The sequence below is a fragment of the Sordaria macrospora genome, chromosome 3, assembly GCF_033870435.1.
Source record: "Sordaria macrospora chromosome 3, complete sequence".
NCBI classification, from domain to species: domain Eukaryota; kingdom Fungi; phylum Ascomycota; class Sordariomycetes; order Sordariales; family Sordariaceae; genus Sordaria; species Sordaria macrospora.
The window spans coordinates 4,184,117-4,209,838 of NC_089373.1; the positions used below are offsets into that span (position 1 = coordinate 4,184,117).

Below are 25,722 nucleotides of genomic sequence, written 5' to 3' on the forward strand. Positions count from 1 at the left end.
TCAACCCCGATACTGATGAGGTATCTTTTCTGGATCGCGCCAGAGAAAGCCACTGCGCTAGGCAGACTTCTAGCCTGAATATTTACCGAGTGGACAAAATCGGTATGAAGACAGACACTAGGCTATATGAATTGACCAAATCAGTTTCAAAGTTGGACAATGCATATTTTTGGGGAGAGAGAAGAGGAGGGTGACAACCATGGAGCGGAGATACGATCCGTCATTGGGATAAAGGATTTGCTGGCTGGTGGCCATGCCAGCTGTCATTGACATGGCTCAAGTGCAGAGCATTCTGAATCGGTCTCGCAGGGCCACACGAAGCATCATGAGGGAGGAGGCTCTTCAAAAGAAGGCCAAAGAGGAGAAGAAAAGAAAGGCAGAGCGCATGGAACAAAGAGAGGAGGAAAGGAAGCGTACTACTTTGCAGGAAGAAACAACAGACAAAAACACCTGTGACGAACCGTTACAAGCACAGGAGTATATCGCTGGGATGGAACAAAGAGTAACAGTAAGAGTAGCCGAAGGGTACTGATGTATTGTGATAGCTATTGCTTGCTGGAGATCCGGTAACAAGAGGCCTGGGAAGGCCTTCTTTTATACCGGCCTTCCTGGACCCGACATACCGGACCCGTGGACCCGAGCCTTTCGGGTCCTCCGATACGGACCCGGGGGCCCGAAGCCTTTGGGCCTTCGGGTCCAATCTGATTGGTCCGTCTATCTAGCTAGCTTACATAACTCTGGTTGGATCGTAACACGATGCCCTCTCTCTGTAGCTTTGTCCTCAACGCCACAATGTAACCTAAATAATAATACTTATCCGCTTTCGTTGCTTGGGTGCCAACGAGTTTTTGTTGGTCGCTTCCTTATTGCCTGCCGTGCCCCAACACTCCTCCCTTCCTGATCATCTTTAACAACCCTGTGTCACCCTGTTTTCCCGCTTGGTAGTAGGTTTCCCTTCCTCTTCTTCGTCTTTTCTTCGATTATCATAACGCGCGGTCGTGTTTCTCGTGCGCAACGAAATGCCCAGAAGGGTGCTGCCGCTAAAACTCTGGCAGTACTTGTCGAGGACCAAGGTCATTCTCCCGAAATGCCTTGCAGCAATTGTCATCGCCATGGTCATCACTGTGTGATTGACCTCGACATTTCGAGTTCTTGCAGTGAATGCATTCGACGCAAGGTTGCTTGTGATGGCGGGGATATTAGTGCTCGCCGTGAGTGTTCTGGTTCGTGTTTTTTTTTTGTTTTTTTTCGGTGCTAACTTCAGTAGTCTTTAACGCCATGAAGGAATCTCGTCGTCTGGAAGACGAGGAAGATGCAGTGATGAAAGATTTTGCTGAGCTTCAGTCGCGTCTGACTCGCATTCGTGAACAACGTCGTCATTTGCGCAAGCGCCAGAAGGAGTTGTTTGATCGGGGGATGTCTGATTTGTCGAAAGAAATTCGCGGGGAGTCGTCAAACTCGAATGGGGAGAGTTCTGGTGTTATTAACGACGAGGTCGTCGCCGGGGAGGGCTCTGACGATTGGTTGAGAGAGCTGGAATCGATGTCTCCTGGGGCCTTGGAGCGGTTGGCGGCTTCGGTCGGTCAGGGTTCTGACGGTGCCAATCCTCAATCTCTTTCTTGAAGTTGAGGAGGTATTCTGGGGGTTCCCATGTATTGCTTTCGTGTCCATAACCTTTCCATTTGACAAAGTACTTGATGTTTCCGTTTTCGATCATGGAGTCCAATATGCCTTCTGCCATGAACTCGTCACCCTCGTTCCAGGTTTCGACCTTCTTGTCGAGTCTGGCGTTCTTGGGCGCTGGTTCCAGTAGTGAGATGTGGATGGTAGGCCATTGTCGCATGCTTTTGGGTAGTTCAAGACGGTAGTTGCTAGTGCTAACTTTCTCGAGAACCTTGAATGGTCCCAGTTTCTTATAGTCGAGTTTGTCACTGGGTCGTTTTGTTTTGATATTACGATGGAGGAGGTAAACTTTGTCTCCCCTCTTGAAGATCGGCGCCGTCGATCTAGTGCGGTCGTAATATCTGCTCATCCTGTCACGTACGAATGTGAGTTCGTCGCGGAGTGTCTGATGCATCTCGATGAGTCTCTCAGCGCGAATGTGTGCTCTGGGCACAAAGAATTCTGCATCCCATCCTCTGCGCGAACTCATTTCATATCCAAAGTTGGCAAAGAATGGTGTGACTTTCGTAGTCTCTGTCTTTGAGCTGTTGTAGGACATTTGCGCTGTCGGAAGTAGTTCTGACCAGTTGTCTTGTTCGTAGTTGACGTATGCTCGTAGGTAAGCTTCCAAGACTTGGTTCATTCTTTCCGTCTGACCGTCAGTCCTTGCGTGGTATGCTGTTGACATCTTGTGTTTGACACCTAGTTTGTTCATGAAGGCTTTCCAGAATCGTGACGAGAATAGCTTGTCTCTGTCAGTCACGAGTTCCTTTGGCCAGCCATGGTTGGAAGTGATGTGTCGTATGAAGATGTGGCCAAGTTGTTCCGCGCCAGTATCTTCTCTGAAAGGCAAGAAGTACGCGAACTTGGTGAATCGGTCGACAACCACTAAAATGCTGTCGTATTCAATGCCCGTGGCTGGGTCCCTTGATACGGGTAGCTTCGTGATGAAGTCCATCGTTACGCATTGCCAGGGTCCCTCAGCGACAGGGAGTGGCTCGAGGAGGCCATATGGCTTGTGTCGATTGGCCTTGGTCTTGTGACAAACCTCGCATTCGTGTAGGACCTTAGTTACTACGTCCTTCATTTTGGCGAATCCGAAGGTTTCCTGCAGGCGAGCAATAGTGCGAGCTATTCCGGCGTGTCCTCCTTCCTCTGGGGATTCGTGTACATCCCGTACGAGTTCTTTTCGCAGGCGAGGAGGTACCCACAGCTTACCATTGTGCATCCATGGTTCGATAGACGTGGCGAAGTGCTTCTTGATTTCTTCGTCATCTGCCTCGTGCTGTGCATCCATGATGCGTTCAATCCAGTCGTCTGGTTCTCCCTTGGTAACCACGTAGACCTTAAGGTCGTCTTCCATGTTGAGGTCGATGTCGGCGGGAGGGACGTGGCGAAGCGATCCGTCTTCATTTGCTTGGAAGAGCGCGGGTGACGAGGTTGACTGCTTTGATTCCTTGAGATCCTCTCGTCGGCTTAGCGCGTCAGCTCTGGCGTTTTCTGATCCCTTTCGGTACAGAATCGTGAAGTTGAACTGTGACAGGAACTCGGACCATCGCGTTTGTCTTTGGTTGAGTTCCTTTGAGGTCGTGAACCACGTGAGATTCTTGTGATCGGAATATACCAGGACGGGGTCTTCGGTTCCGCTTAGCCAAGGTTTCCATTCCTTGAAGGCCCAGATGATGGACATGAGCTCCTTGTCGTGTATTGGGTAGTTGAGCTCTGGTCCTCGGAATGCCTTCGAAAAGAAAGCGACTGGGTGGAGACGACCTTGTTCGTCTCGTTGTCCTAATTGTCCTCCCATAGCCCAGTCCGAAGCGTCGGTTTCTACTTCGAACGGCTTGTCGGGGTCGGGGAGTTTGAGAATAGGATGCTTCAGCATCAGTTCCTTCAAGGTGTTGAAAGCCTCGTCGCACCCCTTGGACCATACAAAGGGTACGTCCTTCTTGGTCAAGTCGTTGAGCGGCTTGGCAATTCCTCCAAATCCCTTGATGAATCGACGGTAGAAGTTAATGAATCCTAGGAATCCTCTGACTCCGGTAACACTGGTTGGTGCTGGCCATTCAGCGATGTCCTTGACCTTCGCTGGATCCATCTGGACCTGGCCGGGTGAGATTCGGTAGCCCAAGAAATCCACTTATTCCTCGTGGAATTCACTCTTCTTGGGGTTAACCGAGAGTCCAGCCTTTTCTAAGGCGGCTAACACCTTGTGGACGTGTTTCTCGTGTTCTTCCTCGTTCTCGGAGAACACGATGATATCGTCGATGTATGCCATCACGAATTCTCCTGCGAATTGTCGGAGCACGGCATCGATTCGAGCTTGGAACGATGCGGGCGCATTGGTGAGTCCTTGAGGTATGACACGGTATTCGTAGTGACCTAGGGGAGTCCTGAATGCCGTTTTGAGTTCTTCTCCCTTTTTCATGCGGATTTGGGAGAATGCTAACGTCAAGTCGAATTTTGAGAATATCTTGGCCTTGCCGAGTCTGTCCCTCATTTCCTGGATCAGTGGCAATGGGTATCGATTCTTGACGGTTTCGTTGTTGAGGTAGCGGTAATCGACGACTAATCGGAGTTCTCCATCCTTCTTAGGTACGAAGAGTACTGGGGAGCCCCAGGGGGACTGAGATTCTCGTATGTGTCCCAGTTTTAGTCGTTCGTCGATGTATTCCCGGAGAGCCTTTATCTGAGCTTCATTGAGCTGGTAGATCTTGTGGCTCTTCGGCTTGGTTCCTTCTTTCAGGGGAATCTCGTGGTCCCATGGACCGTGTTCTGGCAGCGTGCACTCGGAAGAGGATCGAAAGATGTTGTACCCTCGGTACTGAACGGGTACGTCCTTGAGTTGATCGTTTTTGCTGTCAGGCGGTGGTTCTGGAGGGGGTGTCTCCTCCGGATAATTGTTGATAAACATGACCATTCTCAATGGTTCTTGGGGTGGCGTAGTCTCGTGTGACGAAGGGTGCCAATCCTTCCGGTCAGTGACTGAGACTTCTTCAACGGTTGTCGTGCTGGTGGGAGCATCTGGTATTCTTTTAATTTCCCAGATTTCCAGTCAATATCCGGGTTGTATTTTCTCAACCACGGTCTGCCCAAAATGGCGTCGTGCTTTCCAATGGGGGTGATGTCGAACACGATTTCTTGTTCGTCTCCATTGATGACAACCTTCATTGGTACCGTTTCTCTGAGTACCTGTTCCTGCTCATAGCTAGGGCTTTTTCCTCCAAATGTGTACACTCGGTAGGGTCTCTTCTTGAGCACCCATGGAATCTTCCAATCATTCACCGTTTGTGGGGTGATGAGATTGATCGACGATCCTGAGTCGATCATCGCTGTTGCTGTTCCTTTGAACGGCTGCGTCCAGTCCATCTGGACTTGATAAATCGAGTCCTCGTCTCGATTTATCTCGAGGACCTGTGGCGGAGCAGCTACTCGCAGTCCTCTCGCGAGGAGCTGGCGCCATTTCCCTGTCTTCTGCGGCCTCCACGACGCTTCCTCTGCGATTTCTCGCGCGCCGTGCTACTGCTTGAAGACGCTGCTGCTTTTTCCTCCTCCTGCGAACTGCTGATCGCAGGCATCTTCATACTTCTCGCTTCCTTGACTGCCTGCCGAGCATGCAATTGTCTTGCCTTGTCCTCCATGTGGACAGCGCAGTTAAGTCGACAGCATTCCTGGTAACGAGAGTATGGAGATTCCATGCATTCGCGGCTGTAGCACTCCTTGAGCTCCAGGCGAAGCATCTGACCATCCTTGGGGGTAATAGTCGATGTAGGTGCGCATCTGCAGGAGAAAGCCCTGCAGTCTGTCCTGCTGACCTCCGAACTTATCGGGAGCTTCGATCTTCACTTTCTTCTTGGGGAGCGTCGGGCCTTCGACCGGGGGGTCCGTCGGTTCGTCGCCCTCAGGTTCGTTATTGTCGGGCATAGTGGCTGCCTGGAGCTGCGCTTCCAGCTGCATAATGCGATTCTGCAGTTCCTGGAGGAGTTTGTTGGTGGCCTCGGAGCTCATAATGCCGGGCTCCGAGGTGTTGCTGTTGTCGATGTGAGAGGACATAGTGATACCTTCAGTACTATCCGAGATAGGCCAAAGGGAGTAGTCAACATGTGACGAACGGCAGGCTGATCTGCCTAAGTAGGGTAGCTGAAGGTAGATAACTATCAGTAGACGTTCGGTGAAGCCAGAAAGTTCACAACAAGTATACTCGTGATACTAGTCTCGATGATGATGATCTATTGACTACTGTCGAACTATCTGACAATCTGAGTTCTCCAGTCGTCTCTTTATAACTCCTCGCCCTTTGCGAGATATTTGTCTCCGGCTGCTCTACTGAGCCCCATAGTTCTATCTACTGGATGTTGTGTGTCTGCTCACTGCCGATGTCCTGCTCACCGTGAGCGCCGCCCTTCAGTGAGCACTCTGCATGCGCTCTCTGGTCCAATCCTTGTCTTAGGTTACACGGTCCTAATCGTGAGCGGGGCTATCACATCCCGACAGCCTGGTTGGTCCGTGTACTTGCTTAAGTTCGTAACATAACCCCATTGTATTTAGCAACAACAAAAAATAAATACTGGCGTAAATATTACCAAATGAATGAAAAAACTGCGTTCCAGCCATTAAGAAAACAGAACCATTATATATATATAACTATTAATATTGAAGTTAAGAGATTCTCAACACCATAAAAGTATTACAACATTGGCGGTCCCAGCGGTGTCACGGAATGCACTCGGGTGCCTCTTCCGGGACAAACTATATAAGACCACTTGAGCGACCGAACTGCCAGCTTCGGTTACTTATATCCTTTTGGAACATCGCCTAGTGGTGTAGTGGTCCGCCAGCGCCGTGACAAGCGGTCTTAGCGCACTTATCAGATTGAGCAGGGATATCAAATAATATGAGAAAACGGGATTTTACTAGCTAAAATGGCCGTATCTTATGACAGCTGCCATCTATGGAGCCATGTATGGCCATAGAATTACCCATGCGTGGCGGTAGAATTCCCCTTTGGGTTGGTCTAACGGATGAGGAGAAACGAAATCAAGGTAAAAGTTTTCAGGAACGGCATGCTGGCAGACGGGCAAGGTCAGTGAATGGGCGGGACAGGGCACGGGCTTTCACTAAAATTGGCTCGGGTCCAAAGCAAAATACTCCATGTTGCGAGTGCCTGTGCCACTCCGGTCTCGTTGAGCAACTCATGTGGCTTTCAGGTCGGTACTCCGTCCAGATGGGCTCAAATTGCGCCAAACATGGCATGCAGGGAGAAGCGGTTCCAAAGTGGTTATTGGGGACAAGGAATTCAGGAATCGAGTAATGACAACGACATTAATGAGAATCTGGTTCCTTAGAAAACGGGTTCACCAAGATAACCGTGACCGTACGGTGACCTCCGTTGGCTCAAAATAACGCTCAGCTCTGATAACCGATAATCTCAGACCAACCTAGCTTACCGCTCTAAAGCAGATGTCTGCACTCTTCTTGTGTCACACGGACATTCGACCTCGACCCTAACTCAGCAGCACGAGGCTCGCAGAGCCGCACGGCTGAGCCTCTCGAACCCTTCAAAATGCTTCAGGCAACCAGGCCAACTCGGTCGGAGAGTCTATTCGACCGATAGCACAACCTACCCGAATCCCCTCAATAATCCCTGGCGTATTCCAGCCAACAATACGTACGCCGGCTGCACTGCCCCTCATACCGGGCTGTGCTAGCCAGGCCAGAAGGGAAACCCTGCTGTCACAAGAACGATCCCTAACCAACCAAGGCACTCCGGCGGCAATAGGGCGGTACCCGTGACGACGCCGGCGTCATAGGAAGGAAGGATATTGGAGGAAGATACTCGGGAAGGATCATATGTAAGCACAGCGGTGCACACCGCTAGATAGATGCCTTATGGCCTCATGACCCAGATCAGGCCAGCAGAAGGAAGGAAGGCTTTGGCATAAGAAGGTCGGGAACCCCAGCCTGGATGGAAAGGCTTGAAAGGATTCAACAAGGCCTTCGAGACCAAAGTAGTTTATCAGCTGAATTGAACTACTGTTCCAAGCCCAGAATACTGCCCTTGTCACATCTTGGCTAAATAAAATTTGGGGCGCTATATGCGCAGCCGGGAGCCTAAAGAGTTGAAGAAACTCGCTTTTGGAAAGGGACGATGAAAGAAAGAAGATTGGGAAAGTGCAACAAGGAAAGGTGTCACACGGACATTCGACCTCGACCCTAACCCAGCAGCACAGGGCTCGCGGAGCCGCACGGCTGACCCTTACGAACTCATCAGCCTAACCAAGATACCTCAGGCAACCATGCCAGCCTAGTCGGAAGTCTATTCAAACCGATGGCACGACTTACCCGAATCCCCTCCAAGCCTTCGGCGTATTCCAGCCAACAATACACTTGCCGACTGCACTACCCCTCACACTAGGCCGCGCCAGCCAGGCCAGGGAGGAGAACCCTGCTATTGCGGGATCGATCTTAGCCAACCATACCGACAGGGCGGCGTCGGCAACATAGCCAGCGCCAAAGGACGAAGAAGACTGGAAGTCATTCAGGAATACCCACATGTAAGCACACGCGTGCACAACCGCCAGGTAGATACCTCGTGGCCTCATGCCAGCAGAGTCATGTACGTACCGATTAGGAGAAAGGAAGGCTTTGGCATAAGAAGGCGAGGAAACCCAGCCTGGATGGAAAGGCTTGAAAGGATTCAACAAGGCCTTCGAGACCAAAGTAGTTTATTAGCTGAATTGAACTACTGTTCCAAGCCCTGAAAACAGCCCTTGTCACAAAAGGTGAGGAGAAAACGATGAGAGAATGAAGTAGACGGAGACAAATGAACACAAAAAGAGAAAGACCAAATTCAAAATGCCAAAGTCCCCTCAACTCCCGAACTCTCCCAATTTCAACATTTTTCGCCGTCATCGTCAACGAAATCGACCAAGACCATCGTCATTATCCGAAAGGTACCCATAACTGCATCCACAGTTCAAGTCGTCAACTAACTTTGTGTTATTTCCACTTGATAATGAAGGTTCACCAATACGATAGGGATAGAGATGGCGACTATCCTAAACTTCGAAGTTCGATTTCACGTGGCGACGAAGATAGGAGCGGGCGACAAAAAAATGGGAGGGCAACAAGGTCATGGGAGTGCACCGACGAGATGGAAGACTTGACATGGAGAGGGAAGCAACGTGCTAGGAGAAGATGGATATTACCGGGGGTGTGGTTATCTTCCCCTTGGAAACGAACCTTGTGAAGTGGTTTCTTAGTGTAGAGTAGAAAAGGCAAGAGCATCCATTTCAAAAATGCTCTGAGCTGAACGGTTATCCGAGGGTAATATAATTGCTTACATTCAACCATACCACTCAGGTACGGTGATATAGGTCACCAGGTTACCAGTCATAGAGCAATGATACAGCCAATCAGGGTAAGTTCGATCCAAAGTGTTGCTGTTCGACAGCTAGAACCTCGTGATCTTGGCAAGATGACATGCTGCGACACTTTTCGATGTCTTTTTTTTGGAGAAAACGCAACCGGTGAGTTGAGATTTTGTCGCGTTAAATGTACGGAACAATGTTAAAATTCCAGACTTTATCCATTTATATGTTTGTCTCATTCCTGACGCATCAATCCTAACCTGAGAAACGGCCGGGCTTGTCGCCACTTATTGTGAGACCTGTTCCCTCGTCCAGGACAAAATTGATAACACCCCAGTCTACCACTCAAAAAACCAAACCCAGCCAGATCACTACAAAAATGAAAAGATTTTCTTGCATTCAATTCCCAGAAAGGGCATATTGTCAAGCTATAATGCCCTCGTGTACTTTGCACAGTCAATTTTGTCCCGGGCGAGGTTCCTCAAGCATCTCCCCTCAATTCTACAACAAAACTTTCCTCCCTTCCAATGTCGCTGCGGCACATGGGACATCGGAAACTGAATTAGACGCCTCCCATAACTACATACTCTTCGTCGTCTGTAATCGGCTCGACGTCATCCTCATACTTGTCGTCGCCAGAAGGAACCCAAACATCGACTCCATCAAGACTGGTGGCAAGAGATCCCGAGGCATCATCGTCGGCCACTGGCTTCTCATGCTGCACATGACCCAACTTCTCTTCTTTCTCCTCCACATTGTCCTCGTTGCACAGCTGCTCTCCTTCCGCGGCAAGTACACTATGCGTGTCGTCCCAGAACCAAGCCATATTGAGGAACTTATCAACGGCCAGTGCCATCTGGCAGTGCTCTTCGATGGACGGCACATGCAATTTACTCTGCTTGTAGTGCTCGAAGTAGAAAGACCGGGCCTTGATGACTTCGCTGAAAAACTCGGCAAACACGGGCGGCGAGACTTCTTTCGCAAAAGGGACGATTCCGCGAAGCGTGTCGAGAAAGCGAATAAAGGCCTCGAAGTTGGCGGTGGAGGAATTGCCCTTGTTGACGGCTTCGAAGTAATCCGCGGGAGGCTTGGTCTGCCTAGCAGCAACGACGGCGCTGTTGACCATCGCGGTAGCTGCCGCTCTCATCGCCTTGATGTTGGCACTGCCGAAGCCGAAGGGGTTGTTTACAGAGGCCCAGAGCGCCATGTCGCGGATGATTCGATGACAGACAAAGGCTCTGTCCGGGAAGCGCATGCCATTTTTGGGCATAGCCTTCATGACGAAATCCCATCTGGGAACCTTGGTAGGATGAGGACGCGAGGACTTGGTTTTGTCGAGGGGGCTGTAGCGGTTCTTGTCGCCATTTTTGCGGCGGTGCCTACGCTGAACCGTGCTATTGCCGCTCTTTTGCTTCACGGTTTTATGAAGAACCTTACCGGTAGACACCTGGGGCTTGGCCGGCTCGTTAGGTGTGGCATTGTCGGCTGTGGCAGGAGGGGCAGTAAAAGTGTCCACCAAGTTTATGTCAAAATGAGGGCTATTAGCAGGTGCACACGAGACGACCAGGATTCGATTGCTCCCAATGTGCGCATCAGGAAGCGAGAATGTGCGTATGTGTAGTGAAAGGTCATGGAAAGGGACAATAGAAGAAAAGAATGGCGACCATCTTTGTCGCCTCAGTCTCCTGCGAGCAACGGAGAGCGACATTTTGTTGATAACCCAAGCTCATGAGTGAGTAACAAGGTGAAGGGTTTGCTGGATCAATAGGACTTACGAAACTGGCTTGGGCCGAAGGGCAATTGCACCAAACGGGAGGCTCATCGTGAAAAGACCAGAAAAGGCGCGCTGGGTGGTAAACGTTGTTGATGTTGATAACGAAGACTGGTTGAGAGTATATTTAAATCGTGAAAGAAGTTGTCGTGTGGAGATACTCGACTGAGCTTCTGTGGTCCGTCAACCCCCGCCGTTCGTGGCGCGGGAAAAATCTTGATTGCAAGTGGGTGCATGCTTGGGAAATGGAAATAAGTAGAGGCAGAGGATTGCAGGAGCTCTTGAAGGTCCTAAGCCAAGAGCTGTTGGGAGTGACTGTGGCGCCCGAGGACCCTTCACTAGACACTCATGTGGTTTGAACATTTTGTCAGATGGGATGAATTGCGAGAAACCTCACCCAAGGACGAACGGCGATCAGAGTGGGAGCTCTTCGAAGTGAAAGGCTTTTCTTAATAAAGAATCCGCCACGCGTCGACGCAAATCATCAACGTGTAACAGTCATAAGCTTTGTGAGTGTGTATCTACCTGGAGGCCTTGCGACTCAGAGAAGACGCATTAGCTTGGCAGCCATGACTGTAGATCACAAAATGTGGAGCGGCGTAAACGCAAAAGAATAGCGGCTGACACGTTCACGAATGGGTAAAAGAAATTTAAAAAAATACGCCAAGGTCGTAGTACCGCGCTTTCTCATTTGAACAAGAAGCAAGACAAACTCTCTGTAAGGTCAACTAATCGACTGTCGGCATGTGTTATACCGTGTAAGTACTGCGTGAGACTTTGCGACGCCCGCCTAGATCCTGGATTGGGCAGAGGTTGAGCAAACCCGGTTCGTATGAGTAAATGCGGTAAAATGCTCGGAATGGATTCAATATGGTCAAAGGGGTACCACAAATGTGTCACAGGGCCTTCATAAGCCCAACTGGGAGCTGATATCCATTATCGACTTATGTGTCCGGCTCGCATATTGGTGTGAATGCCCGAACCTAGAAGCGGGCAGTTCTTTTCTCTGGGGTGGAGCGATTCCGAAAGAGAGTCGGGATTTGGCGAGCGCGGACAGTGTTCAAAACATCTCTGCACCAAAATTACCAACAAGGACTGGTTTGGGTATGTTGTCATTGAGTGTCCGACCCGTACTATCGTGCTTGTGAGTTCAGAAAAAGGGCTGAAGTCAAAAGTGGATTGACGCTGCTTGTCATGAGTGGACTGCTCCGGGAATGACGTTGATGAGGCTCAATCGGACATATGCCTGTTAGGCAAGGGTATCCTAATCAAAGGTCCGTTCCTGCGCCTCAGGGGTTCAGCCAAATTTGGGGTTGTTGTGCCACATGTGGCGGTGCATTTCAATGACTAAGCAAACGACGCGGCCTTTGCTCGGCCTGGTCGGCGCGAGAGGACTGGAGACAACGGTGTTGCACATGGGCCACGCCGCCAAGAGAACCAAGGGGCCAAGCACCCCCTGTGAGGCCGCTACAATCAGCCAATGTGTGCTCCCAACATTGAGCCAGCCAGGAAGGTGTCCACAGGGGCAGCCACCAAGGTACAGTAGGGCGTTCCGTCACAGTAACTTAGATACCCGCATGCAATTTACCCAACCTTGCCGGCTTTCATTTATATCATTTCTCCCGTCTGTCGTTCCGCTCCCCCGGTCGTCACTTGGGACTTGGTATTGTATCAACTTTACAACCATCAACATCTTCGAATTGCTCGATCTCTGAGACAGCTGAACCCTATCGTTAGTTGACCTACCACAAGCGACATCGTTCTTGTGCGTCTTGCCGGAACAGGGACACCGGCCACTATCTCCATCTCGGGGCATCTCGACCTAGACTTCCGTGTCTACATCACGCTCCTTTGCCCACCATTCTTCAACCAAGACGGGGTGATCTACCTACGCCCACACTCCTTCTGGAACCCCTTTACAAATAATCTCCGGGAATCCAATTCCGATCCGATCCACCTCTCAGCCCCTCGTTCCCCCCTTCCCCAGACTTGGGCCATCGATACTCGCCGTCTAAACCTAGACTTCCATTCCACTATCCTCAGATTCCGAACCGACCGGGTCGCATGCGAACCACCGCCGCCCTCAGCCCCATTCTGATCCTTCGCCGGCCTTCATAATGGCGCCGGACAAGAGCCAGTTCCGCTACGAGCCCGCACCCCCCATACCTACCTACGACGAGGCCATCGCTTCCGGCGCTGGCAGCCATACAGTTTTCGAAGCCCCACACTCCCCTCTCGACGCCACAGACCATACAGAAGGCCACTCTCTGCTCGGCGGAACAGCATCATCCTCGAGTAACAATGACCAACCCCGTCCACCGCGTGGCTACCGGCCACCCACGGTCGAAACAGACGACGAAGGAGAGCCATGGGGCTCTGACGATGATAGCGATTCTGAGGCCGATCACGTCCGACGCGAGATGCAAGAGATGGAGATAGACGACTCTAGCCACCGATCACAAAGTTCATGGGGCAAGCGGATAGGGAGATTCTCGCTACCACGATGGAAGTGGGGGTGGAGGTTACCACAAATATCACTACCCCGATTCAGGAGACACGATGCGAACGCCAGCTTGGAATCAGCTACGACGCCGGCCACCAACAATGACACGAATAACAGTAACAACCAAGAACAGCCGAGCTCTGGAAGTCGATTCGCCTTCCCAACATTGGGCAGCACCGCCCTTTTCCTAATGGTTGCGCGCATCCTCGCCCTGATCCTCCTTCTCGGCTTTGTTTACTTGATATTTGTCTACGATGTGTTCGGGAACATGTCGCGCCGCCTCGGCTCGGGCATGTTCAATCCCAGCGATATCCGGGACTACTTGCAAAACAACATCAGTGCCAACCAGATCAAGGACAATGTCCAGCATTTCACCTCGTACTCTCACGTAGCTGGTACCGAAGGTGACTATGCCCTGATGGAGGATATTGAGTTGCTCTTCCGAAAATACGGCCTGGAGGACATTTCGCGTGACACTTATCACGTCTATCTCAACTACCCCAAAGCCGACGGGCGTGCGGTGGAAATCATCGACGACAAGGCGGGCAACGGAAAAGGCAAGGCTGTATGGTCTGCGAAGCTGGAGGAGAATGATCGATCAACGGGATTGATCGGACACCAGACGTTGGCTTTTCACGGTCACTCGAAGACAGGAGATGTTCGCGGCCGCCTTATCTACGCCAACTATGGCTCGCGCGCGGATTTCCAGCGTATCAAGGACCTTGGGATCAAGACTGACGGCGCCATCGCTCTTGTTCGCTACTATGGCCCCCAGGCCGATCGCGCTTTGAAGGTCAAGGCTGCCGAGCTCGCAGGTTTCGCAGGTTGTCTCATCTATTCGGACCCTGCCGATGACGGCTTCACAAAGGGCGACACTGCTCCCAAAGGGCCTTTCATGCCTGCCGATGGAGTCCAGCGTGGCAGCGTCAGTCTCATGTCTTGGGTCATTGGTGACGTGTTGACCCCGGGCTGGGGCAGTAAGGATGGCGTGCCAAGGATGAAGAAGGAACAGACGAAGGGACTTGTCAAAATCCCCTCTCTCCCGCTTGCCTGGCGCGACGCCAAGGTGCTTTTGCAGCATCTCAAGGGCAAGGGCCACCGTGTGCCGGATGACTGGGTGGGTGGTGTTCCTGAGGTTGACGAGTGGTGGACTGGCGACCACGAAAGCTCGCCCATCGTCCGGCTCAAGAACGACCAAGACGAAAAGGAAAAGCAGGCCATCTGGAACGTGTATGGAAGCATTCTGGGAATTGAACAGGAAGAGAAGAAAGTCATCATCGGTAACCATCGTGACGCATGGACTTTGGGTGCCGCTGATCCTCATTCGGGCACGGCCATCATGCTTGAGCTCGCCCGCGTCTTTGGCGAACTGATGGCGATGGGCTGGCGCCCGCTCAGGACCATCCAGTTTATGTCTTGGGACGCAGAGGAGTACAATCTCATTGGCTCGACCGAATTCGTTGAGCAAAACGACGATATGCTGCGCAAGGACGCGCTGGCGTACATCAACCTCGACACCGCCGTAACGGGCAACACTCTGCACGTGGCCGGCTCGCCCGTGTTCAAGGGTCTTCTGATGCAGGTCCTCGACCTCGTCAGAGATCCCTACGAGAACGCCACATTAAAGGAGCTCTGGGAGCGCAGAAACGCCAACGACCTCGAGGGCCTCGGCGCCGGCTCGGACTACGTCGCCTTCCAGGATATTGTCGGCACGTCTTCGATTGACCTGCACTTCGACGGCAAGGGCCACCCCTATCACTCCAGCTACGACACGTTCGAGTGGATGGAGCAGGTTGGTGACCCTGATTTTGTACACCACACGATGCTGGGACAGGTCGTTGCGATCATCCTGTACGAACTGGCCGACCGTCCCGTGTTGCCGTTTGACATGCCGCACTACGCCGAGAAGATTCGCGACTGGACAGGTGAGATCACCAGGTGGGTTGAGGATCAGGCCAAGGCCGCAAAAAAGGATGCTGTGCCCAAGGAACTTAAGACGTCGCTCGAAAGCTTGAAAAAGGCCAGCGATGCCGTCTTGGAGGCCGTGCGTTGGTTCGTGGAGTGGGAGCATGAGTGGCAGGCGAGTGTCGTCTCGACCGGTGGATGGGAGCCTTCCGGGTGGGGCAGGAGGAGGTGCGAGTTTAATACGAAGATGGGTTCGTTTGAGTCAGATCTGTTGGATAGTGAGGGTGTAAGTTTTTTCCTCTTTGCTTCTATTTCCTCCCCATCTATACCCACCAAATTTCCAAGTTACTAACAGCACAAATCCCAAACCCAGATCCCAAACCGCACCCAATTCAAACACGTCCTCTTCGGCCCCCAACTCTGGTCCGGCTACAACGAGGCCTACTTCCCTTCGATCCGCGACACCGTCGAGTCCGGAGACTGGGCCCTGGCCAACCGCACCATCGCCAAGGTCGCCGACATCATCAAGCTGGCCGCGGTTAACTTGGCCCGGGGAACTCTTGGGGAAGATCAGATAGGATAAAGAGAGAAGAGAAAGAGAAAGGGAAAGAGAAAAAGAAAGGGGAAAGTGAAAAAAAGACACTCAATGAAAGGGAGGAAGAGGGTGTCTTGTGTTTTGTTCCATTATCATCATCTACTTGACTTTGCCACTGAAGCGTTTCTTGTGTTTTTTTTTGTTTTTTTTCTCGTTTATTTTTTGGGTACATATTTTCAACCCCAGTTATTACATAGAACCAACCAGTGCAGTCAGCGCGCGGCACCGCCGCCTGTACATCTATCTATCGGTACACATATCTTCCAACGTCATTTGTCCGGTATACAATGTGATCGCAGTCGGTTCATGGGTACATTAGAAATGTGTTGTTTAGGTAAGGAGGACTTGTCAACTCAAAGATTGGCATCACATGGCGCAGGTGGTGGTGGATCGTTGTCTTTTCATATTCCATCCATCCTTCCCTTTGGTCTTTGTTATTTGTAAAATCAGCTACTTGGGGGTTGTGGTGCAGTGGTGGGGCTTTTCCTCAACCCCCTACTTATAAAGTAGGAGGAAATAAAATTCTGGAATAGCGAAATATTATAAGATGATTTAAAGTACAACCGAAATACTAAGAAAGTTATTAATATACGTGACGAACGGCAGTCTGATCTGCCTAAATGAGATAGCTGAAGGTAGTAACTATCAGAGTCGTTCGGTGAAGCCAAAGGGTTCACAACAAGTATGCTCGTAATACTGGCCTCGGTGATAATGATCTATTGACTACTGTCGAACTATCTGACAATCTGAGTTCTCCCGTAGTCCCTTTATACCTGCTCGCCCTCTGCGAGATATCTGTCTCCGGATGCTCTTGTCGAGCCCCATAGGTCTATCTAATGTGTGGTGGCTCACTGTGAGCAGTGGCTCGTCGTGAGCCCGTGCGTGTGCCTCTTTGTCCTTGTTGGCCTGGGAGGGTGACACGACCTAACCCGTTTAGGCCGGTTGTGCTACCGGCGCTGTGGTTGGTCCGTGTATCCTCATAAGTTCGTAACAATATAGTAATGCTCACGAACTAAACAACTACGAAAATTCTATGGAGTTGAGAAGGCTTCTAAATAACTATTTCCTAATTTGTATTAATTTTAGCCTAAGTAGAAAGAAATAACAGTAGAAAAGGATTCGAAGTGTATTAAACTTTGATTGTTAAGATGCGGCACTTGCTCAATTCTGGTAGCTAAATAATACCTTTCTCTCTACTATACTTTCCCTAATAGAAATAAAAGCCCAAAATTTTAATTTTCGCTTTCTGACATAATGAAAAACGTTTAGGATTTTTGGCAGAATTTTGAAAAATTCTAGTGTAGTTTTGATGCAATGTGTTTCGGTTATACTATTAAATTTCTTAGTATTTTAGTTATAGTTCAAATTGTCCCATAATATTTCGCTGTTCCAGAATTTTATTTCCCCCTCTTTTATGAAGAGGAGGTTAAGGAAGGGTCCCGCCAGCCGAACTGTACTACAACCCCCAAGTATATTTCATCAGCGCGGTAGACATATACAATGATACGAACCTGAAGGTACCTGCTACTCTACCTTTTATACACATGATGTTGTCGTTGGTTAGATCGGAGATCAGCATTCACATGTCTCATTCGGACCCTAGACCTACCAGTTTAGATATCTTCACGGTACTGCGGTTCTTAAACGCCTTGCTTCTCTGCCATTCATTACATATCTACATAAGTACGGGGGGTGGGGGTGGCTATAGTTATCGTATCATCGGGTTCCTGTCCTGTCCTGGTCCTGCCCTATTCCATCATCTTCTTGTAAACTGCATATCTCATCATCACTCATCTGTTATTTCTCATCTCGTCCGTCACATCTTATCTCGTGCCTCCATCGCCTTTGGCTCTTATTTTTTTATACAACACTTCAACAGCTCTGGTGGGCTGACTGATTGCCTTACTTGGGAGTAAGCACGATTCCTTCGTACTCCTTGCTCCTGATGATCTCCAAGGTCTGCAGGAAGTGCTTCCGGCTGGCCTCGACCGAAGCCGAGTCTTGCTGGTTGCCGGCTAGGTTGGAGTGAATGAGCTCGATTAGGCCGTTGAGGTACTTGGTTGTGACCTGTGGGAAGCAAAATAGTTAGATGACGTGATAAGGAAAGGTAGATACGGGGTGGGGAAGGTGGAGGGGACGTACCGATTCGTTCTTCTGATCGAAGTAGTACACGTATCTGTCCAAGATCTCGACAAACAACTCAATGGAGGTAGCGGTCTCCATGCACGAATCCGCAACGCGGAGAGCGCGCTGCAGGCACTCGAGAACACGCTTACCGTCTCGGTAAAGCTATTGCATAAGATGTCAGTTACATCCCTCTGGAACAGTGCAGGAGCGCTATCACTAACCTCGGTCTCCTCAGTCTCCCCGTTACTAGCAATCGGAGTCGCCCACCATAGATGACTAGCCAGGTAAACAGCCCGGCACTGATCCGGCTTCCTCAGGAGCTTGCTCGCGTGCTGCGCGCACTTGGTGATGAGCGTATCGTAGTTCTCCTTTCCAAAGTTGCGCGTGCGGTGGAGGGCGCTGGCGATAGCGCAAACGGCCTGGAACTGCGCCTTTGAGTCGCTGATGGCCTCCTCGTACACCGTGAAGGCCTGCGCAAAAAACTCGTACGCCACCTCCTCGAACTCGGTCTTGTCAGCCATCTGGCCACAGGAGCAAAAGAGGCGCAAAGACAGCTCGGCGGCGCCGGCGCCGTTGACGCGTGTGTAGAGGGTCGAGATGGCCGAGTGGAGGAACTTGAAGAGCGCGGAGCACTGCGACTGCCAGTTGTCGTCATAGTGTTCGCGAGCCTTGTAGCGCCGGGCGAGCTTCAGGCCGGCGGTGATGATAGGTGGCGTCGTGGTCCGGATCCGCTCGTTGCCCTCGGCGTAGGCCTTCCTTGTCATCTGCAGGAGACGGAACTGGGTGTCGTTGTTCTCGGACTGAAGGAGGTGGACAAGGCGGGCCAGCCAGCCCTGTTCCTCCAAGGTTTCGTCTGTCTCCAGGGCACGACCGCGCTGCTGAACGACACCGGGGTAGCCAGACGGCGCTTGCGATCCTTCTTTAATAAGGACCTTGAGCACCTCCAGGACATTCTCCAGATTGGCCGTGGTAGTGATGCGGGTTTGGTTCTTGATTAAGTGTCTGGCCACTTCGCCAGCGACGGCCCTACGCGTGGGGTAGGTTTGCGACTGGAACAGGGGAACGTATCTAGGCAGAGCGAGCGCCGTAAATATCGAAACATATCTCTTGAGGGGTGCCTGAAGCAACGCCAGAATACTTTGCTGCGCTGGTGGCGAATGCAGATCGGCACTGTTGGCGTGTTCTTTTATCTTTGAGTGGGCGTAATCGAGGATTTGGTCGACATAGTCGAGCCTTTCAGGATAGATGTTGAGTGCGAGGTTCGTGAGAGATACGCACAGCGCGATCGTGTCCTGGATCGGAAGATGTTGCGCTTGCACGAGATTCTTGACTTGTCCGAAAAAGATTTCGTATAGGGGCACGTTCTCGGGAATCCCCCTATGCTTTTTGGTTGGCTCGGATTCGTCTCCATTAGTCGCGGTAACCTCGGTCTCTGCTGCTGCTGCTCCTGCTGCTGGTTCGGCGCTTTCAGTCTCATCGGTCGAACCTATATCAGCTTCCGCATGCTCTCCATTTTCAGGGGCTTCGGGTGTCGGCGCGCTCGTTTCCTCGGCTTCCGCTGCCGATTTTGCAAGCTTCACTCTTTCCAGCAGTTTCGTGAGCGCTTCCTCCTCCAACTGGCCCCTATCCTCGTCTTCTTCGTTCTGCGACTCCCGCTCGGCATAGTCTGATAGTCTGTCCATCAGGCCAATAACGATTCCCTTAACATTGACGTGGGGATTTAATCTGGACACAGCGGCAAGGAACTGATCGAGGGTGTGAAGATGGAACTCGTCAGGGAAGACCTGGGTGATGACCTCGAGCAGATATTCTTGCGCCAGGACATCCCGACACTGCACAACCTGCTCCAGCAGGGGGGCTAGGATTCCATTCTTGTATGTCGGCAGATCCACCAGCTGGCTTAGACGGACAATGTTGTTTCCCACGAGCAATTGCAGCTCTTTCCTCTCTTGCGTCCGCTGGTCTCTCTCCCTTGAATGTCCTTGATGTTGTAGCCGGACCCAGAGCTTGTTCATCTCCACAAAGTTGGTCAGGATGAAGTTGATCGAGTCCTGCAGGTTGCCTTCCGGGCCTTCGGAGTCGCCAGCCGGGAGGTAGTCGCGTGCCTGCCCAGAGAGGTAGTAGCGGAGAAACAAGCCGCGAACGGGATGCTGGACACCACGGCTCATGTCCATCATATCCTTCATGAGCTCCTTAACGGGGGCGCCCTCAATGGACATGTAGGCGGTGCCGACCGTGATCATGAGATAAAGGCGGGGTATGATGTTGCCGGCATACTGGACGAGTTCGTAGAGGTCGGCGAGGTGATTAACGGGGTGGTTCTCGCGCAGGTGGACGGAGAGGTATCGGAGAGCATCGAAGACGGCCATGTACAGCTCGTAGTACTGTTTGGGGCCCAGGCTGCTGGTTCGAAGCTCGGAGACAAGGGTGGAGCTATAAGTTGTCGAGGGGTGGTCGACGACGGTCAGCACCAGCGCATAATCGGCCATATGGTATCATGCTCTTCCGGGGACATACCAGCACTTGAGAGCATCCATGAGCTTGCCGGGAGTGTCGAGGCATTTTCTCATGAGGGTGGTTTGCTGGCGCACGGCGATCAAGGCATCTTCAAGGAGGCGGGCCTGGTCTTCAGGCGGCGCGGGGGTCGACATGTCGCTTGTTTGTTGACGGGATTGTAGCTCTTGACCTACGACAGGTACGTGTTGGTGTATATCTTTGACGTCGTGCTTGGTTCAACGGTTGGTCGTTTTCGAAGTGGCTAGGAAGCGCGGGACCATGCGAGCATTGGTCTTGTGTCGGCAACAGGAACGGTGATGGCGCAGCAAGTCGTAGTAAATGTCGGGTTATTGTTCAGTCGCGGAATGACGACGCTCGAGGAGACGGGAGTTGTACAAGCCGCAGCCGCAAGGTACCTATGGACACTACCTAGCTGGCCTATATGGGAGCTGCAGAGGCACCTGTCATGGGGCACTTGCAACTACTAACACGTTAGTGGGGTCTGTTTGTATGTTCCAGGGGGTTGACTGTTAGCACAACTAGCATAGCCAAACAGGGGCAGGTGTTCTTCACCTGCATTGAGCATTGAAGCTGCCTGCCAAGCTCGATTGGAAACCGGAGCTCTTGATTACATAAAGCTCTCCACACGTGACGAACGACACAGGCTAAGGGTTAGGGATAGTACCCTGGCATCACTTGTACACCCAAACGGGTTCACCACCATACAAACCAAAACAATGCATCCATCATCAACATCATCCTGACCAAATATTATCCGCCGTCCATCACTATCTCTTTAATGTCCCACTATCCAGGTCCAATACTTTGCTCAGCAATTCCACGGTTGATTTTATCCTGACCCTGGAACCCACAGTACGACCAGCAAAACAATATCGGCCAAAGTAACTCTACCTTTGACTTCCAGCTTCCGCTAACAGTGCTTGCTGAACGCCGGCCGGCACCGGAATTCATGACTGAATTGGGGCCATTCAGACCACTCCCTTCGCCGCTCAGTTGGAGTGTGGCCGCCACTCCATTTATCAACAACATGGCCGCACCTAATTTGAACACCTTGCCGGCCGAACTTCTCCTGGATATCGGGGAACGTCTTGGTTTCAAAGACCGTGCCTTTTTGATTCGTGTCTCCAGATATTGTCACGCTGTCTTGACTGAGAAATTATACAATCACTTCGGCAAGATAGAGGCGGCGCGCTGGGCCGCCAATAATGGCAGCTGTTTGGTCATGAGAACCGCGCTATCGCATTGCACCGGGGAGACAGAAAGGGACTTGCTCATCAACATGCCTATCGATGATGATCTTGAAGATCCCGAGGCACCGGTCTATGCGACTCCGCTTGCTCGCGCATCTTACCGTGGTCATCTTGATGTTGTTACGTACCTCTTGGACGTTGGGGCACGCCAGAAAGTATTGTCGTACCTGTTCTGCAACTGCATCGACTTGCAAAGCATCTTCGAAGGCTTCGAGGTTCACGATGTTCCTAATGTCCCGACATGGTATCCTCTTCATTACGCAATATGCAGGTAAGTCTTGAGCCCTTGCCTTTTGGCATATTCCTCGTTTGCCTGTTCTGAACAATGCACCCAAACAGTAAGAATGAAGAGGTCGCTCTGCTTCTTATCGACCGGGGTGCGCCTTTGCTGGCGTGTGACGGTGGTCCTCGTGTCACTGCACTCCAAAGTGCCGTTGCGAATGGCTGTCTAAAAGTTGTACAGCGCCTCGCGAAACGGTACCGTGAGCTGAACCGCGGCCCTCTGTTAACCCCTAGGCATGAGGCAGACGTAGATCGTCTGCTAGACCCCAGGGCAACCGATGCTCGTCTCAACACTGCGATGCACTACCTCACGCTGTGTCCGCGTCGTGAATATCTTCGCCAAATATGCCTCTGTCTGATGGATCTTGGGGTCCCGCTAGATACTCCATGGGGTAGTATGGCCATGTCGCCCCTTCTGATGGCGTGTGCCATAGGTAATTTTAGGGTAGCTACCGAACTCGTGCAATTCGGGGCGAACCTCCAACGTCGAGACCCTACAGAACAGGAACGCCAGCAAAACCCCCAAGAACACGTATTGCCCGAACACCGACAATCAAACGCCCCATACGTGTATTCTGCCCTGGGAGCCAGGTATATCCGAGCTACCCAGGCGGGCGTTGTGTGGCGGCCAGGCGGCCAGGCACGCTGGGCAATCGATCGTCAGGAATTCATCAGAGTGTTCATCCAGCACAACGGTGAGGTTAACGCACCCGTGAGTCTAGTTGGTGAAACCGCTTTGTTAAGAGCAGTCGACAGAGGGTTCGTGGCTGAAATCCGAATACTTCTCTCGGAGGGAGGCGCTGTTGTTGACAGACCAGATGCGTTTGGGATGACACCGTTGTGCAAGGCTGCCCTGCGCGGTAACGTGACTATCGTCGAGGTAGGTTTACATCACCATTTACATCCCAGCAATCCGTTTTCTAATGAGCACCTGTTAACTTGGTTCATAGGCCCTTCTGGAAGCCGGGGCGGACCCAAACCTTTCCAGTCGAATCGGTCAAGTCACCGCCCTGGAGCTGATCAGTGGCATGATTGCGTCACCAGAAATCGAGCAGATCATAATATTGCTACTACGCTACGGTACGCGTGTGGGAAGATTATCACCTCGGTCTCCCCATCAATATGATCGGACTTACTTGATCACTTTGATGTGGCGATATTTCGAGCGTGGTAACCATGCAGATTACTGGGTCACGGCGACAATTCTCGAAAACAGCACTGAAGCAAACATATCGCGTGGCTGCTGGCAATACGCGGCCGAAGTTGCCCTTCGCCTAGATAAACATGGAGATCGGGAGAAGCCAGGACATAGACCGTTATGCTCGCTCCTAGGTTTGTTTGGTGAAAAAGTCAGCTATACTTTTGATGATTCCAGACTCTACTCGATTGTCGAGCAGCTGATCAAAAGGGGTCATGCCAGTAATGTGTCATGTCTGTTCTGCCTCGGAGGAAGGAATATAGAACTTCGAGCGCAGAACTATTTCCACAGCGTGGTCAAGACACTCAGCGGCGTCTTCACTCAAGAAGCGATGCTGGCCTTGGTCTTGACTCATAGTAAAAAGTCAGCGTTGCCTTTGGCCACTCAATTGCTCGTTGAGTGGGATGCGGCCGATATCGACGTGACTGGGAGGATTCACTGTCTCAGCACCAAACCGACGCTACTTCATCTCGCTTGTAGCAAGGGCGATTGGGGATCCGCAGGCCTCCTTATCACCAAAGGTTGTTCCCCGGACGCCGTCAATGGCTGTCTTTTGACGCCCATGGCAGAGGCTGCAGCGGGTGGTTACAGGAAGCTGGTCGAAGCTCTGATGGACTGTACGACAGCCGATCCACACGAGTCATACCGGAATCCTTCAACCACCACCAGATTATTGCAAGACCAAGTAGCATCCTCAGGCGACTTTCTTCGCCCGCCTCCCGGGACCAGGATCTCCCAGTTCGTGCTCCGTGAGCTTATCAAGCTTCAGGGTGCACGTTTAGGACTTCCCAATGCCGATACCAGCAATCAACACTCCATAGACCCATCCCTTCCCAAAAAGGGGGGTTGGAACCCTTTCACGCCACATCACTATGGATTCTCTGCCTTTGAAGCTGTAAGTTTTTTTTTACTTCTCAGGTAGTCAGTCCCTCACCGTCCTGACCACTAGACTGACCTCCCGTGTACTCCCCTAGGCCTGTCACGAGGGACACAACGACGTTGTAAGAGCCATTCTCAAGCGTAAACCCCTCGGACACCCTATCACCCAAGTCCAGCGGGGTTTCATGGTCGTAAAGCCGTCCTTCAGCTCCCTCACTGACGCCGCTCTGAACGGCCACTGGGACACGGTGCACACCTTGCTCAGCGCCGGTGCGGACCCCAACCAGGGCATCCTGCGCGGCTGTCTCGACCTGACCCCCCTCCACATCTGCGTGGAGGCGCTCGTGAACACGGTCCGGCTATACAACCTTGATGCCGAGACGCTGGCTACCGAACAGCCCATCCCCCCTGGTTCCGATCTGGAGGCCCCCGCGCCGTTCCCGCCGGATATGCACCCCCAGCTGCTGCCGTTAGTTAAGAGGATTCAGAGAATTGTCAGCGTTATTGTGCATCTGAAAACAGTCGGGGCAAAGGAGGAGTCGGATAATTCCGTGTTTAGAGAGGTGCACTCGTTGCCTGGGGGACCGTTCCCGCCGGATACGATGGGCTTGCTGAGGAAGCTCATGAAGACGGAGGAACTGGGGTATATGGGGGGAAGGTTCATGGAGAGACATGGTGAGGTGGTGGTGACGAGGAAGTTTACGTTGGATGATCCGGAAGGAAAGAAGATCGTACTGGTTGGTGAGGGGAACGGCGACGCGAAAAATCAGGACTCGAAAGATGAAGATTCAAAGGACGGGGGTGAGGAGAAGCTGAAGAAGTAGGGAATCACGGGCAATGATGGGCGCACTTTGGCGTTTGGTGTTGTATCGGGCTTTGCGCTTGGTTTTCGGCTGAGAAAGTTTCTCTGGATTGCGAATATGGTTACGGATACCCTCTCGTAGGAATAGCGGTTTGTCAACATGGATACCTACTGGATAGCGATACGATAACATGAGCTTGTTCAACCAAGTTTACTATCTATTACTGGTTTATTTGCTAGCTTGGTCCTCGTAGCACACTGGACGAGATCAATGCCGAACTGTCCTAAACCTCGCCAACAGGATTTCAATATGGCTTGTCAGGTTCCCAAAACAGCATTCCAATTAGATATTCCTACGCCTAGGATAGTTGACCAGAGGTCTCGAGCCAATAAACAAACCACTATTGGAATGTATGTTGAAGTTATCATGGCCGTGTTGATGATCCGAACAACTCCAACGGTTAGCCCTAACCCTGAATACCTGTGCAGCTCAATCCGATGGACCGAGACATTGGGCTCTGACATCGATCCCAAAAATGAAAATCAATTCAGTGGCATCATGGTTACTTCATGACTCTACGAATCGGGTCCTTTTCACCCAATCATTCCATAACGTATGCACTTGATCTAGAATTGATAATGGACGTCAAAAGACGTGGACAACATCTAGCAACGCAACAGGGCCCCAAAACAAAGTGGGTCTTCGACGGCATGCCAAGGTTGGACTGACACCTCGGAGCATGGAGCTTGGGCTCTACGCTGGCTCCTCTAGGTACACAGCATGCTGCTCTTCCATATGCGAGCTACAGTTTCTCTCATCAACCACCCTTCGTTCTTTTACTTTTTCCCCTTTTCCTCACACAA

General features: G+C 51.5%; 7 protein-coding genes across 7 annotated transcripts; 3 read left to right on the forward strand and 4 right to left on the reverse strand.

Moving 5' to 3' along the window:
* Positions 1–883: 883 nt before the first annotated feature.
* SMAC4_13515 (uncharacterized protein) lies at positions 884–1,784 on the forward strand. The gene is made up of 2 exons (XM_066091441.1): positions 884–1,211; positions 1,268–1,784. Exons 1-2 carry the CDS (start codon positions 1,088–1,090, stop codon positions 1,621–1,623), a joined length of 480 nt encoding a protein of 159 aa, XP_065946575.1. The 5' UTR covers positions 884–1,087; the 3' UTR covers positions 1,624–1,784.
* Positions 1,785–3,146: 1,362 nt separating this feature from the next.
* Positions 3,147–3,590, reverse strand: SMAC4_13516 (uncharacterized protein; the record flags this gene model as incomplete). The annotated part of the gene is made up of 1 exon (XM_066091442.1): positions 3,147–3,590. The coding sequence occupies one exon, from the start codon at positions 3,588–3,590 to the stop codon at positions 3,147–3,149; it is 444 nt and encodes a 147-aa protein (XP_065946576.1).
* A 209-nt stretch (positions 3,591–3,799) lies between these two features.
* On the reverse strand, positions 3,800–4,573 carry SMAC4_13517 (uncharacterized protein; the record flags this gene model as incomplete). Its single annotated transcript, XM_066091443.1, has 1 exon — positions 3,800–4,573. One exon carries the CDS (start codon positions 4,571–4,573, stop codon positions 3,800–3,802), a length of 774 nt encoding a protein of 257 aa, XP_065946577.1.
* Positions 4,574–9,591: 5,018 nt separating this feature from the next.
* On the reverse strand, positions 9,592–10,851 carry SMAC4_01062 (uncharacterized protein; the record flags this gene model as incomplete). Its single annotated transcript, XM_003350122.1, has 2 exons — positions 9,592–10,567; positions 10,805–10,851. 2 exons carry the CDS (start codon positions 10,849–10,851, stop codon positions 9,592–9,594), a joined length of 1,023 nt encoding a protein of 340 aa, XP_003350170.1.
* Positions 10,852–11,183: 332 nt separating this feature from the next.
* On the forward strand, positions 11,184–16,302 carry SMAC4_01063 (uncharacterized protein). Its single transcript, XM_066089534.1, has 2 exons — positions 11,184–15,494; positions 15,582–16,302. Exons 1-2 carry the CDS (start codon positions 12,918–12,920, stop codon positions 15,789–15,791), a joined length of 2,787 nt encoding a protein of 928 aa, XP_065946578.1. The 5' UTR covers positions 11,184–12,917; the 3' UTR covers positions 15,792–16,302.
* Positions 16,303–17,442: 1,140 nt separating this feature from the next.
* SMAC4_01064 (uncharacterized protein) lies at positions 17,443–20,888 on the reverse strand. Its single transcript, XM_003350124.2, has 4 exons — positions 20,448–20,888; positions 18,152–20,363; positions 17,946–18,092; positions 17,443–17,870 (listed from the first exon to the last, which is right to left on the reverse strand). The coding sequence occupies exons 1-4, from the start codon at positions 20,579–20,581 to the stop codon at positions 17,706–17,708; spliced, it is 2,658 nt and encodes an 885-aa protein (XP_003350172.2). The 5' UTR covers positions 20,582–20,888; the 3' UTR covers positions 17,443–17,705.
* Positions 20,889–20,903: 15 nt separating this feature from the next.
* On the forward strand, positions 20,904–25,067 carry SMAC4_01066 (uncharacterized protein). Its single transcript, XM_003350126.2, has 4 exons — positions 20,904–21,968; positions 22,037–22,859; positions 22,930–24,072; positions 24,152–25,067. Exons 1-4 carry the CDS (start codon positions 21,397–21,399, stop codon positions 24,878–24,880), a joined length of 3,267 nt encoding a protein of 1,088 aa, XP_003350174.2. The 5' UTR covers positions 20,904–21,396; the 3' UTR covers positions 24,881–25,067.
* Positions 25,068–25,722: the final 655 nt, after the last annotated feature.

What these genes read in the sequence shown, in the direction of transcription:
- SMAC4_13515 (XM_066091441.1), top strand. Translation starts at nt 1,088, where the DNA reads ATGCCTTGCAGCAATTGTCATCGCCATGGTCATCACTGTGTGATTGAC. An exon ending in CGGGGATATTAGTGCTCGCC is followed by an intron (nt 1,212 to 1,267) that starts GTGAGTGTTCTG and finishes TAACTTCAGTAG; the next exon opens with TCTTTAACGCCATGAAGGAA.
- SMAC4_01063 (XM_066089534.1), top strand. Translation starts at nt 12,918, where the DNA reads ATGGCGCCGGACAAGAGCCAGTTCCGCTACGAGCCCGCACCCCCCATA. An exon ending in ATCTGTTGGATAGTGAGGGT is followed by an intron (nt 15,495 to 15,581) that starts GTAAGTTTTTTC and finishes TCCCAAACCCAG; the next exon opens with ATCCCAAACCGCACCCAATT.
- SMAC4_01064 (XM_003350124.2), bottom strand. Translation starts at nt 20,581, where the DNA reads ATGTCGACCCCCGCGCCGCCTGAAGACCAGGCCCGCCTCCTTGAAGAT. An exon ending in GGGAGACTGAGGAGACCGAG is followed by an intron (nt 18,093 to 18,151) that starts GTTAGTGATAGC and finishes CTTATGCAATAG; the next exon opens with CTTTACCGAGACGGTAAGCG. An exon ending in TCGATCAGAAGAACGAATCG is followed by an intron (nt 17,871 to 17,945) that starts GTACGTCCCCTC and finishes TGCTTCCCACAG; the next exon opens with GTCACAACCAAGTACCTCAA.
- SMAC4_01066 (XM_003350126.2), top strand. Translation starts at nt 21,397, where the DNA reads ATGACTGAATTGGGGCCATTCAGACCACTCCCTTCGCCGCTCAGTTGG. An exon ending in GTAACGTGACTATCGTCGAG is followed by an intron (nt 22,860 to 22,929) that starts GTAGGTTTACAT and finishes CTTGGTTCATAG; the next exon opens with GCCCTTCTGGAAGCCGGGGC. An exon ending in GATTCTCTGCCTTTGAAGCT is followed by an intron (nt 24,073 to 24,151) that starts GTAAGTTTTTTT and finishes GTACTCCCCTAG; the next exon opens with GCCTGTCACGAGGGACACAA.